Source organism: Gopherus evgoodei, chromosome 3, assembly GCF_007399415.2.
Source record: "Gopherus evgoodei ecotype Sinaloan lineage chromosome 3, rGopEvg1_v1.p, whole genome shotgun sequence".
Classification (NCBI taxonomy): domain Eukaryota; kingdom Metazoa; phylum Chordata; order Testudines; family Testudinidae; genus Gopherus; species Gopherus evgoodei.
In genome coordinates this window covers 151,316,310-151,334,179 of record NC_044324.1, presented here as the reverse complement: position 1 = coordinate 151,334,179, position 17,870 = coordinate 151,316,310, and the positions used below count along the sequence as shown (strand labels likewise).

The 17,870-nt window shown below is 36.6% G+C and overlaps 1 protein-coding gene across 8 annotated transcripts in view; it reads left to right on the top strand.

Annotated features, from left to right (window-relative positions):
* The window catches only part of CEP170 (centrosomal protein 170), a 120,584-nt gene that overhangs the window by 2,173 nt on the left and 100,541 nt on the right, over positions 1-17,870 (top strand). For all 8 annotated transcript variants that reach the window (XM_030556995.1, XM_030556996.1, XM_030556992.1 and 5 more), the window contains exons 3-5: positions 1,466-1,600; positions 12,305-12,781; positions 16,749-17,386. In XM_030556995.1, coding sequence (XP_030412855.1) covers positions 1,466-1,600; positions 12,305-12,781; positions 16,749-17,386 — 1,250 coding nt within the window. The remainder of the gene's footprint in view (positions 1-1,465; positions 1,601-12,304; positions 12,782-16,748; positions 17,387-17,870) is intronic.

Genomic DNA, 17,870 nt, shown 5'->3' with positions numbered 1-17,870 from the left:
TTCAAGCCTGGTTTTCCCACCTGCCAAGCAAGTGCCCTAACCGTTGGGCTAAAGGGGGCGCGCACATTCTCTCATTCTTATCCAAAGCACCCTGAAATGAAAACATTTTCATTTATTGAATAACTCTTTGAAAATTTTTCCCAGCTCTACTCAGAAGTGATTGAAGTCTTGATTTTCTCTTCAGCCATTGTTACATACATGTTTGCTATGGTTCATGCAGTTAAATACACTAAAATTCACTCTATTGTTTGTTGCTGGGGTTTTTTAAACTACAGTATATTCTAAGGTAGAAGAACATTGTTTTGGAAGAAAATAATTAGATATATGGGTATTTAAATTGTATTAAACATTTGAAGTGCCCATTCATTTATTTGTGGGTGAAATTTAACCCTTTGAACTCTACTGAACAAACCATTATTTGCTAACAAGGTAGAAGTTCACAAATAGTCCCTTATTTCCTAGCATGCAAATAGTGTATATTACTGTCAAAATATATAATACTTTCAGATATTCTATTTTGTGCACCAAACAAAAATATCTGCTATAACATGATAGAGATTTGGGAATTCAGAAAAGGAAACAGAGCTGTTTTCACCGTAGAGGGCACATATACCCAGTCACTAAGGTATCTGGTGTTGAAACACAATATAAAAGAAGTTAAGATGTATTCAGTTAGAACATCTATATGATATTAAAATGGCCAAATCTTAATTGGGTGCAATATTGTTTTAAGAAATATGAACTGTTCTTAATATGGATAGCAGATCAGAGTTTAACTGACTGGTTAGTCATGGAGGTGGAATAACTAGTTCATATCTAATTTCTTTCTTAACCCTTTCCTGTTCAGATACTTGTACTATGTATAGAGTAAATAATGAGATTTAGTTCTTTTTTGATAGCTAAATCTTTTGATATTTTCTTAGTTAAATATGGCTTTAAAAAATAGCGTAGTTGAACTAACTCATATATAAGTGTGTACATATTGGTGTTCTTTAGTAACAGCCAGCTATTTGAAACCCTGGCAGCTTTACAAAATTTGATCAGTTTTCCATGTGATAGGTGTTCCAGCAAAAGGTCAATGTGAGTAAAAGAGAGAATCATTTCACAGAAATGGTAGCAGATAGCTTTTGATAATGTTCTGATAGTGAGATGATTTGTCTTTAAATGAAAGCTGAAAATAATATTTAAAAATACTGTGCAGTAGCAGCAAGATGTAAGTCACTTGTATTTGCATAAATTCCTAAGCAAGCAGTTTTGGGTCAGATCATTAGTAAGCTTTTATATTAGCCTGCAGGTCATTTGTCCAGGCATTAAATTGGTTTTGTATTTGAGGAAACAAGCAATCAAACTGTTTTGACTTGCAACATATAAGATCCATCAGAACTGCTTTTCTCCTTGTCACTTGTATCTAAATATCTTACATAAAGTAAAAAAGTAATTTCTTTGTCTTGGAATATATGTATAGATCTTTCTGCCATGCCTCGTGGTACACCTTTGTATGGACAGCCATCCTGGTGGGGTGAGGATGAGGCTGATGAAAAAAATGGTTGCAAACGAGATATCAAACATGAAGAAAAAATACATGAAACAGGAGCTTCAGGTGAGACAATTCAGAAAACATTTCAATTTGTAGTATCTTTTTTACTCTTTAGTAAGTACGTATCTCTTAAATGTGGGACCCCAGAGGTATATAAGAAAGATAACTTTTTTCAATAATTAATGGCTTATTAACCAATTTTGTATGTTCTTATCACTATTAAATACTGTTGTTTCACTAATATCTGAACTTTATGCTGCAGAGTAGCCTTTCTGTGTTGACCTTCTGGTTTTTGTCACTGTTTTATGACAGCAAAGTACTTCAGATTTTCGTCATATTGGAGGCTATGGCTGAAATCCTGGCCTTATTGAAGTCAGAGGCAAAAATGCACATTAATTGTAATATAGCTAGGATTTTGCCTTTTGTAAATGCCTTCATTAGTTCTTCTCAACTATTGTCATGATGCAGTGGACAGAGTTATTCTCCAAATATTTAATAAAGTTGTGCTTACATGAACAAAAAGGATATAAATACATGTTGGAGATTCTTACTGCTTGAGAAATTTCTCAGCTTCACTCTGTTTAATACCAATTCACATAGGTGCTGGAACTAGGAGATCTGGGGGTGCTTCTGCACCCCCTGTCTTGAAGTGGTTTCCATCAGATACAGAGTTTACAGTTTGGTTCAATGGCTGTTAACACTCCCACTATACAAATTGTTTCAGCCCCTGCCAACTCACCCAGACATAGATTTAATTATTTGATTCCACATAATATCCACTATACATTTAATCCAAATTCTAGTAAATGAGATTTTGTTAACCAGCCAGCTTCTGGATTGTTGACAGTTATTCACTGATAAAAGCTAGGATAAATTTGGCTAGTGTAAAAAGAAAAAAAAAAAAAGGTCATAAATAGCACTTCAACAATAACAGAACTGTACTGTTCTGAGTACAGATTTTGTTATCTAAATGAATAGCTTACTAGTGGATATAGTGAGTAAAGTCATACTTCCGAACTAGTATCTATCCGATAGTGATTAAATCCACTTCTGTCATTTGGTATAATAAAAATTAAGCCATTGTAATGGACACTGTCACCAAATCAATATATCTGACTGTGAAAATTAATGGTTCTGTTTTGTTTTGCTGTGTGGATGCCAGCAGTACAAGATTCCTTCTGGCAACATTCTGTCCTACTGTCATTCGTTAGTGTTTCATCAGCATTAATGTTAGTCCATATTTAATGAAAAAAAAAAGATATTTGCATGTTCTGATTTATATGTTAAATTTGCAAGAAAAATCCTTGTTGTACTGTTCATTCATCCTGGTGATGTCTATAAATAGGACTTGTTATGCTGTTAAAAATTAGTGTGTGTAAAATATATGGACAAAACTTACAAAAGTTAGGCTCCTAAATGCATCATGAGGGCATTTAAATAAAAGTGGACTCACTTTGGAAATTGTTGAACACTCACAAATCTTATTTAAATCAAAGCAAATCCAAGCCACTTTTATTTAGGTGCCTATACATGGATTTGGGAGCCTTATTTTAGACTTCTGTGTGTGTGTGTGTGTTTGAAAGGTTTTTTTTCTAAATTGGAATGATTTTTGTTTCTTTCCTCCTGTTATATTATCTATTTTAGTTGCCATGAATCCTGCCAGAGAGGGGTTGGAGCAAGCCTTAAAAGTCTCTTAAAATATCCCAAAATATTTCAAAATGTAGTGAACTTAAGATCCAATATCTTAGGACCTTTGGGGACTATATGTGAGTTTGTCAGCCTTGAATTCCACGTTCTAATGGATAAAGCTTTCACCACTAGGCTTTGGATTAGTGAGGTAGAGACTGAGTGAAGACCTTGAAAGGTTTCTTTTAAAGTGATGACTTTTTTTGTGTAAAAAAGTTTTGTCACATTCTAACGTTTTATGGCTCTTCTTGAGTCTTCTACAGTTTGACTAAGACACCTAGTTTTACAGGCATTAGTATACAGAAATAGTCACAATAATTTGCATAAAACTCTCTAAACTTCACAACAAAAAATTTGTACTGTATGTGGGATAAATAAAATGCATGATGGTGTGATATAAAGGGTTTTGAACACTTGTCTGAGATAACATAACTGCATAACTCATTTGTAGGTTCACCATCCTGCACTTCATGTTAATTAAAAAAATATTTTTCTGAAGATACCATTTGTTCAGCATTCTCACTCCCAGGTCCCTAGCAAGTAACAGGTAGAATTCCCTGAACTCTGGGGGGTTTTGGTCTGTAACAGTGGTGGTAGAGTTTTAATCAGGTTCTCTGTTCTCATAGCACAGTCATCAGTGACTGTCTTCTGAAGAGAAACAAGTGACTAACAGCTGTTGTATGTGTTTCTGTCTCCATTCCTCTCTCCATAGGGAAATTGCATGTATTGTGAGGTTGGGTAAGGAAAAATGTCTGTTGCTGTCTGTGAAGGCAAGTGGAAAGCAGTGAGCTTTAGCATCATAGCACTTTTCTCCCTCAAGCTTGCTGATGAGCTCTTACCTTCTCCATCTCTATGGGGCCCTCCCTTTAAAATATGAAGTATACAGTCTTAATGGTAGGGCGGTCCACCTTCTTGCTTTTTAAAATTGGGGGATTGTAAAACACTGGTCATGAAATCTTCCACTCTTCTGCCTTTCTGTCTCTTCCATGGTGTTATCTCTGCCACCTCCTTTTTGTCACCTGTTCAGATGCCAACATTATGGCATTGTTCACTCCATAGGTCACTAGTCCTGACTGGGTCATCTGATTCAGACGAGGAATATTGTATGTGAATGTGAGGATAGCTTTCTTAAAAGAAAACTAAGGAAACAAAAGTCAAATGAAGAAGAGTAATTTAAGAGGGATTTAAAAAAAATTCTTGTATCCATTTTTGTTAATGCCACATTTTGAAAAGTGAAATGGTGTAATTCTGTGGTGTTGTTGTAATTTTATATAGGACTGTTTGTTTTGTTTTGTTTTAAATAAAGCTAAAAAAAATCTCTGCAGGATATATATTGTGTTGAAATAACCCCATTCTTTGGGTGACTTCTGAAGGTCGCACCCAAGATATGAAAGTACTCCAGAATGATGTATAATTTGTTGTCTTATTTTATTCATACATTAAAATTGCTTTCTTCTTAATAGCCTAAGTACTTTGTGAAAGAGAGGAGTAGCTTCTACAGTGCTCTTTGAATTCAAAGAAACGCAGATAAAAGAAGCCAACATCTGATTAAGCTAACTGTTAATGAAATCAAAACCCGCCTTCGCAGTAGAATGGAAGGAAAAAGAAAGTTTGTGCTAGAGAAGAACTTCAGTAATGAATGGAAGTCTAAAGGATTTGTTTAATGTGCTCAGTTGTGGTAATTTACAAACAAAGTGAAGAATGGCATGGTTAGACAAAAGTTTTATACAAGGTTATAAAAAATATTTGGGCATGGAACCTCACAGGAGAATATATAATGTGCATCATCTCACTGTGTGAAACAATTCCATGTTATCTTTGAAATACCTTTTCAAGGTACCTTCTTCAAACAGAATCACTGTAAGAGAGATTAAATAAAAATATTTGTGCAAATAGCTTCTTTGTTTAAATTGAAGGGTTATTACTTCTATCAGAAATGGAATTCAGCTTGTGACAGAAGAATATAGTCAACAGACTTAAATGAATAAAGTTGTACAAGAGCATTAAAGAAAAAAAATCCCCACAAACAAACACACACCATAAACCCTATATTGGTGAATATTTGGTTCCTTTCTCTAAAAGGATTCAAATTGCATGGATATAGAACTTTAAGATCCCACACCGAAAATAGTGATTTTATTTTCATAATCACTTTAGGTTATCAGTAGACTTCCAAACTCAGTCTCCATGTGTTTCTGCTTCTCTGTATCTGATGTAGAATGTTTATTAATGTTGGCAAAATGCCTAAGTAGACATGTCAGGTGGAAGGCCATCTTGAGGGGACAGAGGGCTTTGTCTGGACTGGCAGAAAGAAATGAGTTGTGGCTCCTTTGTGTCCTCTCTCTCCCTTTGAGGTTAGAAGGGAGTTGGCTGGCAGCTGAGGAGGAGGGCATCACCTGAGCTGGTGGGTGGGCTGGTAGGCCTCAGATAAACCATTGGCCCCTGCACACATGAGGGAGTGTAGCCCTGGTCTTCCAGCCTGAATCTCATTTCTGGATTAACCGCTCGCTCTCTCCTATACCTAGAATTAGGGTAGGACTGGGTTTTTTTGGACATTATGATAGTTGCTTTTTGTGACTGGGAAGGAATTTTTCCATCACTGTCTGATTGGCTAGGGTGGGGGGTTGGGCTTTTTGGCATCACCACAACACCTGAGGGACCTGTTCAGGAAGTAAAATTCAAGCTGTTGTAATTTAGCAGGCGGCAGGTGTGCAGTGCAGGTATTTGCTCCTTAGAGGTCCAGTTCCCTGATAAACTGGCATTTGAAGTAGCTTCAAACCCCTCCTAAAGAAGCTGAGGAACAGAATAGAGGTTCCTAAAGTTTGTTCTGCGAGGAGACCAACCCTCTTTTCCAAGACACTTAACCTTTATGTGAGGGGAGAATGGTGGGGTCCCAGCAACAGGCTGGGAACCCACTGTGGAGGGCTGGGGAGCTAGTGACAGCCCTCTACCAAGTGGAAACAATTAAGAAGGAACCATGATCTGCACTGTACAATTTATTGCTGAATAGTTGAGTTAATGAGTTAAGTTTAGTAAAGTTATTACCTGATTAAATTCAATTCCTTGGATCCTGTCTATCTTCTGACATGTGCAGGACAAACAATTTTGTTCTATGTGGCATACCTTAGTGGGCTTCCCTCCCCTAGAAAACCTGCTTTCCTGTGAGACTAGTATTTGCTGTTGAACTGTTCCAAAGTTACTAAATATTTTCACACACTTCTTAATACCAAATAAATTATTACATAGCCTTTTTTTTTTTGGACCACTTCACTGGCACACCAATTTCCTAGGCTTGCTCCCCCTAAAGTTTTCATCTTCCCATTAAAACTTATTTTTGTTGCTTTTCAAAAGTCTTGCATATAATTCTTTGTGTCTCTTGACATTCAGCATAAGTACATTCAGGCAGAAATTGGAAAAAACAATCCATGTGTGATGAGAATGTTCTATATTTATTGTAACTGGAACTCCTGTGAAATTTCAGATCTCCTTGAATGTTTCAGCTTTTTAGACCTAATCTGTAGTCCAGCACTGACCAGCTGAGATAGTAGATGTAACATATAATTTGCTTTTTATATGGTAAATCATTGTTATCTCAAATATTTAACACAAACAAATAAAAGATCTTTGAAACAGCCTTCTTAATGCAAGACTGTCTAGAACAGTGGCCCCTAAACATTTTTGCTTGTGCACCGCCCCTTACCAGATCCATCTTCCCCCAAAAGCCACGGTAGGGAGCCGAGGTCGGGTGCTGGGAGCACGGGCGCGGCCAGGAGCAGGGCAACGGGCAGAGCAGGGCTGGATGGCAGTTCCTTCCTGCCCCACATGGGGGCTGGCCCAGGCCCTGCCATGCCCCCCACCCCCCACACGTTACTCCACATACCTCTACGGGGGGGTGTCCCACAGTTTGGGGACCACTGATCTAGAACAAGTAAATTTTATAAATTCTCATATATATAATTCTGCAAACTTTTGTTCCAATAACACACATCCAAACATTTTAATAAACTAATCTAAATAAGAGTCTCCATCAGACTTTTAACCATTTGAAAAAAAAATGTTCTCTGTTGACTAGAAGGTAAAGTATACATTACAGTAGATGGAGCATAGTTTAATGAGGAGATTGATATGGGAGATTTGTCGCTGCTAAACCAGCTCTGTAAAATTAGCCTTTAAAGTCTCAAGTTAATGAGATTATTTTGGTATTACTGTCTTTTAACCTTAGTGGAAACTCTAATGGAAAATCTTTGTAGTAAACAGAGCACAGTGGGCTCAATTCCAAAAAGACTCATCCTTGTGCTTTTGTTAGAGAAATACAGTGATGTAATTTTATGCGCTATGGATCCATGACTTCATATATGACCCAATACTGCTGCTTTTTGAGCTGATTTCAAAGTACACTCATTTTCTCTAGCTTTCTCTGGTAGGGGTAAGTATACTGGGATCTAACTCTTCTCATCACACCTCCTCCACTCACCCCTTCTCCCCTCAAAAAAAATATTTGTGATTTCATTAATTGCTGTAGAATTTGGCATCACTAATTCTCCTAAGCTGAATTCATAAATGTGTAGGAATTCAGTTTAAGGCTTTGAGAAGAACATTATTTAAGTTATTCATACAGTTCTCTTTATGATAAGGAACTAAATATTTCTGTATTCCAGCAGTTGGTAACTTTAAATTATTTTTTATATGTAAAGTTTCTTTGCAGGTAACAAAGAACTGCCATTCTAAGGCAACAGTAGAATATTAAATCCCTGAAAGATAAATTAAGAAGAGATCCGGGTGATCCTTAAAATTAAACATTAAGGGCTCAATTCAGCAAAACATTTAAGTGCATGTTTAAATACTTTGAGGTGTAGGGACCTAGAATAAGTGTGAGTAATGCTTATGTAAGCCTATGGAAGTGAACGTGCATGGCATGTCACAGGAGGCATTCAGAACTTCCTAGAACAAGGGACCTTTTAAAATATTTAGACAATGAAAGATAGCTTCTAATTTTCTTTTTGTAATTTTTAGTTAATGTACTACTTATGAAAAATGACATACAAAGATTTTAAAAAATGTTTAGAGAGCAACTTCACACATTTGCTAAAAGACAAGTTGCGGGGAAATATTTGTATTTAATAGCGATAAATTATTATATAGATTTTTCTAGACCTCATGGGAAATATAGGACATAAGTAAAGTCACTAGAAAATTGTGACCTATGAAAAGCAGAAGGGCCAATAAAGGAAACGAGAGAGGAAATATGAAACAAAAAGCAGTAGGCTGGAAAAAAATCAGGGGAAAAACAGGATAAGAGATCAGAAGAATAGGATTCCGTTAGGTACTAATATTGATACACCTTAGCTTCTGTTTCTGAAAAATTGTCTAACTTTTGTTTTCAAATAGTGGCTAACAAGAATTTTCAAGAATTTTGGATTCTTTTACTGGCATGTAAATCTGCTGTTCTGATCTCCAATTCATGCTTTTAGGTTTATCTGTCTCTAACATTAGCATCTGGATTGATGGAGTGACTTTATCATTTAAAAGAGAACATGGAAAAGCTTTCAGTTTATATATAGTCTTGTGACTATTTTGTCTGGTAGCAAACTAGTCTGCTAAAATAGAAGAGATGACAGTAACTGAAGATCTTTTTCTTTGTTCCACTTTTGCTGAAATACTCTTTTGAAAAATCTATGCAATGTCAAGTCCATTTTTTGTGTTAAGATGGAAAATATATAAAATCACACCATGCAAAGTACCAAAGAGAATTTTTGAATAATAAATAACCTGAATATTGTGGAAATAGTTTCCTAAAACTGTTAGTTGTTTTTCAGAAGTGCAGTACAAGTGACTTAAAAAATCTCCAGTCTTGCAGGCCAACAAATGAATTCCATTGAATAACCATGAGAACATATACATACATTCTTGTCCTGCAGGACAAATGGAAATTTAGGGCCCCATGATGATATGCATGTGTTCAGAAAAACAAAACAATAAAAAACCAGCACAGCCATAAAACTTGGTGCCAGTGAGTGCGCAAAGTGAATTTTGCTGCTTTTTTTACCCAAGTTGTAAGTTCATTCCAGTAAAATAATTTTCTGAATCCATTTGTTTTCAAATGATATAATGTATTAGACCAGTTATGCTCCAAATGCTTTTATAGTGTGCATCACCACTTAGTGAAGTAAGTGTCTTCCTGCCCAATCATGACCACTCACAATACCTCTGCTCCCAACTTTCATGATTCCATTTGCAATCACATAACCCTGTGGCAATTGCAATGCTATTTGTGTCCCTGTTTTCCTCCCAGAAGCTGCTGCCTGATTCTGTTTCCTAGCTGAGGAACTGTGCAGGGTGGAAGCTCTTCATCTCCATATACACCCCTTTATCTTTTGCCCCCTGCTACCGAGAAACTTACTCTCAACTCCTGCTCCCTCTCCCTCCCCCCACCCTGCTCACAACCTTCCTTGCCCTCTCACACATCTTCAGGCTCTACTTCCCAAGATAGGCTCTTTTCCCTATCCGGGCTCCCTGCAGATGCAGTTCATGTGACGTCAGCCTTGACTTCTCCCAGTATCCAGCCTCATTCACCTTGCTCTCCAGCGCTAAGCACCAACTGCTTTTTAATCTGTGCTCCTCTGATGCAAGACCAGGACATTGCTTCATTCCTCTGCCCTTTCCTGCACTCCCCACACCAGCCTGGTGCTGTCCTCTCCCCAGCCACTCCACCACAATGATAATTTATAATCCATTAAGAAATGTGTTTTTGTAGTTCAGCTCAGAAATTGTGATGAAGCACTTCAGTGTTAAGTGTTTATGTAGTTAAGTTTCAGTAGTATGTACATTTTTCTGATGCACAGATTGCTTGGGCAATGTGATTCCTTTATGTATTATGAAGGCAAGGTGAGGCTATTTTACAGACTCTTACCATTTTACTCTCTACAAGTCTAATATAATACCAGTAATTTAATTTAAAAAGATAACATAGTTGGAGCATTCCCCGAAAGGAGATCTCCATCAACATGAAACGTGGGTCTTTTTTGTTTTTGCTTATACTACAGTGGAACATAGAAGATTAAAACTATATTCCATTTTGTTTCTTGTGCTTCTTAATCATTGAACATCTCACCTTCTCACACAAGATTGCAAATGTTGTAATTTGAAAAAAAGTTCCTATTTTTAGCTAATATATTTAAATTGTTTTTGTGCTTGCTTTAAAAAAAAACAACTTACCTGTTTTATGAGAAATCACTCCTTGGCTTGTATGGGGAAATTTTGAATTTTTTAAAAAATTACTCATCATACCTTTTTGTTTACCTAAATTATTTGAGATAAATTCATTCTTGTCATAATTTAGGTTTGAACTAAATTGACTCCCAGTCTTAAAGTATTCAGATCACATTTTATATATTCCAATATTTTTTTCAGGCTATTTAAAGACCTCACTTTATACAAGAAATGGTGTCTTGATATGAAAGTCAGGAGAATAATTTTACTTTTGATCTGATCTAGTTTGTACTTTTAAAATAGGTACAAAAATATTTTACTGCAAAAAGCTACTTACTAAAGAAAGTAACTTAGTAAAAGGCATACAAATTGTTTTAAGGGATCTTATTCTGTAACATTCCAAGCATGAGAATAAGGGGAGGATGTACATTAATCCTCTCATCCTTCCTTAGTATCGTTCATTCTTGAACTTTTCCAACCACTATGTTACTCTCAAAGTAGTCTATATTACTAGGATCAAAGGACCCTTCCTATTTTCTGTGGTTTCATCATCTTTTTTATGTTTCTCCAAAGACACGTGATGCTGAAAATAAATCAAGACTCTCAAAAAGCAAATCTTTCCTGAAGAATAACAGGAAATATTTATAATTCATTTGTACATTATTTTATTTACATTGCTACCTTACTGGCTAAATAACAGATTTCAGGTACAAATTTAACTATCTTAGGTGGACACAATTTGTCTATTTTCAGCTACATGATGAACATATTAATAGGATTTTCAGTTCTTCACTTTGTGTCCTAAAATCCTTTTCCACAAATCTTAGTATGAATCATGTAAAAAGTGTGAGAACCATTTGAATTATGCTGTTTGGAGTCTGGCTTGCTGCTATTAACTTTTAGATGAATATCTCTTGCTTATGGTGCATCTTTACATCAGATATTTTGGCTGGTATATTTTTTTTGCCAAATGCATGTAAAGACTAGTTTCCTAAAAGGATACTGATCGCTTTGCTAGCAGTTGCATGAAAACTTTAATTTAACATTCATTCAGGATGTGCAGTGGGATGCTCATTTCCCATCTCACTCCTCCTGTTTTCTTTGCTCCATTCAAAAGCATGAAATTTCTTAAATGTCTGAATTCTTTTGGCTACTATAGTTTCTAGTCTGCTTTTCCTGTGCTTTATAAATTGTGTTCAGTGAAGTAGGGGTGCGTAGCATTAGGAATTTAGTTTATAATTCACGGCTTTATCTTGTCTAAAAATATAGAGCATGTTTGTATTATAATACAATCGCAAATGCTTATTCTTCTTTGTTTTAACATTCACATGGGAGCTCATTTTTATCTTGCATTCATATTTGAATTATTTTTCCAAACAATCTTGCTATGAAAAATTATACTGACTGTATAGCTTAGGAAATGAAGTCATATCAACCCCATCTAATTCAGGACACCTGTTCCATAAATCTAGTCAGTTGCTTTTTGATGATTTCCAGGTAGCTCTGAACAGCAATATCATTTTTCAAAATATTAGCTCTTATGATTTTTTTGAACTGTTTGCCATGTTGCTATTAATATGAATCTCCTTCAATCATCCACAAATCTATTGGAGTGCAAATTTTCTTTGACAAATTCTAAAAGAGCTTTCTGCCAGCTTCACATGCTTATGGTCATGGCTGTCCTCTCTTCAGTGACATTTTTCATGTAGCAAAAATAACTTACACTTCCAGAAGTGCATTGTTCAGTCTTCTGCATGGGCTTGTGCTGTTTTCCAGGAATTACTCCAATGGCCTTTATAGGAATTCTGAAATTCCTTGAAGACCGAGAAGTTCCCCAGTATTGTGAAATCTATTTTTTATTTTTCTTAATAGGATGCAGCACAGATGCCAAGCAGGTTGTGGAGAAATCTTCAACTGCAAATGAAGAAGAACTTTATCCTTTCTGTAGGGAGCCAAGTTACTTTGAAATTCCTACAAAAGAATTCCATCAACCTTCACAAATAGCAGAGAGCACTATTCATGAAATCCCAACAAAAGACACCCAAACCTCTCATGCAGCAGGTGCAGGGCATGCTTCATTTACCATTGAATTTGATGACACCACTCCAGGAAAAGTAACTATCAAAGATCATGTGACAAAATTCACTTCAGATCAGCGCCACAAGCCGAAGAAGTCTTCTCTTGGTGGACAGGACCTGCCTGGGCTTCAAACTGTGATGATGGCTGCTGAGAGCAAAGTAGCTGACTGGCTAGCACAGAACAATCCCCCTAGAATGATATGGGAAGCAACAGAGGAGGATTCCAAAAGTATTAAGAGTGATGTTCCAGTTTACTTGAAGAGGCTGAAAGGTAAAGTGAATAAGTTTAGCTATATTTATTTCCTAAGGCTTAAATCTTTCACAGAGGTCATGGGTGGACCCCTGCAGTCTTGTGGAGTCCAGTTGAAGTCATTGTTGCATCTGCACAAGAGTGTGGTAGCAAATGTCTTTGCAGGATGGAGTCTTAAAGTCAAACAATTAATTTAAATGATCCTACAGTAAGTATATTGACTGGAGTTGTGTTACGTTATTATATAGTTGAACGCTTCATATGTTCCAAAAGCTTACTTTTTTAAAGAAAAAACATCTTGGGTAATGTTACACAATTTTTAAGACTGTACATTGATTTGTTTACAAAAGTTGAATCACTCTTGATAATCAAAACTCATGATTTAACACACGTTTCTGCAGTTCTTTCAACAGCAAACCTTCTGTTGGATACATAAAAAAATATTTTGCTATAATCACATTCATGAGAGCTAAAGAAGATGCACATTAATGGCTAGATAGGCAGCATACACAGCTACTCTATTTAACATACTGATTTGGGACCCTGGATTCAACTTTAAGTCCATACTCTGATATAAACCAAAATGTTTTGTAATACATCAGTAAAATATTTACACACACATTTATCAACCAAAGTTCCAGCTGATTTCAAATGTTGATTTATTGCAGACTAAAAATGACATTTCAAATGAAAATGAATTCAGCGGTGGGTAGTAGATTTCACTCCTTTGAAAAGCTATGTGGGAATTTCATTAAGCAGAATTAATGAAAAATTCTGTTATGATTATTTGCTCATGAGTATTCCACTAACATTCACACTTTTCAGAAAGAAAACTTGATGACAAATATTTAAGTCTACAAATTATTTACTTTTTAAAAATCCTGAAAACTTAACCATGCAGTTCCTTATTTCTTAGCTTTGCAACCTAAATATACTTGTCTGCTCAGTCAGTTGAGATTGAGTAAATGTTCTTTGTCTTATTGATCAAAAATTTGCTTTGAAAGCTCGCTTTTCCATACAAGTCTTAGGAACAGCAATCTCACTGTGCTATTAGTGAAATAATAGCATAGTATTATTGCAGTGTTTCTTAGTGCATAATATCACAGTTACTGCTTTGCCGTTCATGACATTGGATTGCACTGGATTCTTAAATTCTTTATACTATCAGACATCTTTCTGTGAAAAATGGAAAGAACTATTGCCTGTGCAGGCATATGCATGCAAGACATACATCCCTTCTATGGTAGCAGAAACTTGAAGACGTTTCTGTTACAAATGCACATTTACAGTTCTTTCAGTTGAAAATGTATGTTGTACCAGAGGAATTTGTTCTGGATAATGCACTGTGAGACCTACTGTGTCACAACTGGTCTCTTGCACTTCCCCCCTTCATGAGGGAATACCTACAACCACTCTGAAAGCTTGATTCTGAGCATTGTAGTGAAGCTTTTTAACATATTGGTATCTTCTCCCTGTCTGTCTTCTATTCCTAGCTAAACCTGCAATGAAATCATGATGCAAAAAACTGTGACCTATAAGTTTCATGACAGTATTATTATTGCTATATTGTGGTAGCACCTAGAATCCCTAGTTTTAGACCAGGGCCGCCGGTGCTAGGCACTGTGCAAACACATAATAAAAAGATGGTTCCTGCTTCAGAGTGCTTACTGTCTAAGTTAGTTGTCATAATGAGTTGTGATGTGAAGATTATAACCACTTCAATAATAAGCCATGTAGCAGTACACTTTTATACTAGTGTTAATATTAGAGGTAGCAGCAACAGAAAAGCTAAAATGTCAAATCTGTAAAGGTTTTTTGTCTCATTAAGTTCTAGTGCAAAAGCCCATCTTTTAAACCTACTGCGTATAAATATGCGTATGATTATTATATTAATTTGAATCATGGAATATTACCACAGTTCCGAGCTTCTTCCACATCCCTACTTGGTAATCTCAATTTTTATTTTTTTTTTAGTAGATATATTGTTTTTTCATCTCTAACAGAGGAAAGAGCAAAGACTCTAGATCAGGGGTGGGCAAACTTTTTGGCCTGAGAGCCACATCTGGGTGGGGAAATAGCATGCAGGGCCATGAATGTAGGGCTGGGGCATGAGGTTGGAATGTGGGAGGGAGTGCAGGGTGTGGGGAGGGGGTGCGGTGTATAGGCTCAGCAAGGGGGTGGCTCAGGGCAGGGGATTGGGGTTCAGGGAGGGGTGCGGAGTGTGGCAGGGGGCTTAGGGCAGGGGTTTGGGGTACAGGAGGGTGGGGTGTGGGGTTCAGGAGGAGTTTGGGGTGCGGGCTCTTGCCCGGCACCGCTTACCTTGAGCGGCTCTGGGGTGGCAGCAGCGTGCAGCAGGGCTAAGGCAGGCTCTCTGTTCCTGGCCAAAGGGAGCTGTGGGGGGCGGTGCCTATAGGCGAGGGCAGCACACACAGCCCTCTGCTCCCCTCCTCCCCCAGGGGTTGCAGGGACGTGGCGCTGTCCACTTCCGAAAGCGGCGTGGGGCTAGGGCAGGCAGGGAGCCTGCCTTAGCCCCATGATGCCACAGAGGTGGCAATCCCACGGGCTGCATCCAAAAACCCTGATGGGCTCTAGATGATGTCTGATTGCTAGATAAGTGCTGTAATTTTTTTTTTCTTTGTTACATTGCCTCTGCAATGCTCCATTTTGGTTAAACAGAGTACCAGAAATTCCAAATTAACTGTGGAAAATGAACTTTTATTTTCATGTAACATAACATTATCAACACAGCCAGCTGGATGACTGTTTCATATTATTATCTAGCTGATACTTTTGTGTCTGGTAAAGGAAACAAAAAATAAACACTTCATAATCTTTGTAGCATACAAAATAGCTGAATTTAAAATTTAAATTTTATAATTACTATATTAGTTGTTTTCCAATAATTGTTATGATTATTTTAATTGGTTTAGCATTAACAGTGTGTTTGATGCTGTACAAGAGACATATCAAAACAGTTACTAACTAGCAGAGCTTCCAATCTAAATGACAATCTAAACACTCTAGGAGACCCAGAGGAAAAGTCAACATTTTAGTAACTAACAACATGCATAGTTTGATATTTGTACAAAAAGCAATTACTTAAAAAAAATACCTTATCGCTAAAAGGAAGAAAATCCAGATGATTTAAAGAGAGAGAATAGCAACTTATTCTACAGTGTTGGGATAGTTTCGTTTCACAGAAGACTGCTTTATAATAAGTTTGGCTTTTAAAATTTCAGTTGCTATGTAGTTCCTTCCATTTAAATTTCTTTTTAATAATAATAATAAGTTCTTACACAGTGATCTTTAGCCATAGATCTCAAAGTGCTTTAGCAGACTGGCAGGAGTGACTGGTTGGAAAATTCATTGTACTTGTGTGAGAGTATGATAAAGGATTAGTGCTGATGCTAACTAGACACCCTTTTCTGGAAACTACAGTGATTAACTAGATGGAAAGTTATTCTGTAAATACGTATAAATAATGTTCCAAATCCGTAGTTCTCTACAGGTGTTTCCCAATAACAGTGAATTATTACGTAACTATATTCCGCATCTCCTTAACCCTTCCTGGAGCTTTTTCAGGGTCAAGTTTTGTTTTCTGGTGCAGGAGTCATTTGTAATCAGCTGACTACATAAAAGATGGCAATTTGACTGGATGGCTTGATTAAATGAGACCAAGATCTGGTACACCTGTATAATATTATCTGGTTCTGTAAACCATTGATTAAGTATTTACAGTTTTAAAAAAAAAGACAATTCAAATGCATCTGTGTCACTGATCAGCTTGTGAAGACTTCATTTATTTGACTGGTAGCAAGGTGAATGCATTAGTGTAGCTGTAGGAAGTCTGAAGAGCCTGTTACTGAAGGACATTGGGTTACCAAGAGAAAAACAAGTATAATTTCCCTGTACATTTTAATTTGTCAGCTTCTGTCCATGTGATATTTTTACTTTGTAGTAATATATTTTTGTTTTGTTTTGTTTGAAGGGAATAAACATGATGATGGGACACAGAGTGATTCAGAAAATGCTGGTGCACGCAGGCATTACAATAAGCGAGCAACAGTTGATGAGCATTTAAGTCATCAACATTTAGAACAGAAAAAGTCATACCAGAAAGCCCATACTACAGAAAAGCATGAAGAGCAGGCTGCTATAAGTCAAACTGCCTTTATGATTGAGTTTTTTGATGAAGACCATCCTCGAAAGAGACGATCTTATTCCTTTTCTCAGAACGTAGGAGCTCTTTGCTCAGAAACTCCTTCTTCAACACCTCATGTGAGAGCGGAGAAAGTGAAAGGTACATCTGGAGACATCAAAGGGGTTTCTTTGCCTTTGCAGACTAGTAGGGTAGCACATGGTGTTCATGCAAAACTATTAAAACAAAAATCAGAAGACCCCTCGGTTCCATTACCTTTCTTACAAACTGCATTGTTAAGAAGTTCAGGATGTCTTGGACATAGACCAAGCCAAAACCAGGAGATGGACAAAAAATTAAAAAGCCAGCTTGTTTCTGCTGCTACTGAAAAGGACAATGATGATGACCAAAGTGACAAAGGTACTTACACTATTGAGTTGGAAAATCCCAATGCTGAGGAAATGGAAGCACGTAAAATGATTGACAAGGTAAGAAATTAAAATACATACCACTATTACACACTGCATTTCAGTTTTTTTCTGATGGGAAATACATGCTACTTACTGAAATTACCAGGATACTGTAATCATAATGAAATACAGATTCTCAAAGTAGACTTTAGTATTCTTGTATGGAAAAAGGCATAAAAGGGCTTGCAGTGTATTGCCTAAAAATTCCAAATCATTCTTGATGGTGTTGCTGCTATTCTTTATTTACTAGTCAGTATTCTACACAGTATTACACAGTTTTAAAAATGGTTAGATCCTGCTGTTGTTTTAGTCTGCCCTCAGTCTGTCTGAATTAGAGAACAACATTTTAGAAATGCTGTGTTTTTAGCAAAGGTACTAAATTTGGGTTTACTACAGTGATCTGTTTTTAAAACTCCATGTCTCTTCCTGTTTTTCCATACACTGATTAATGTTGTGACAAAGAACAAATTCAGATGAACAAATTATACCACTACCTTGTGTT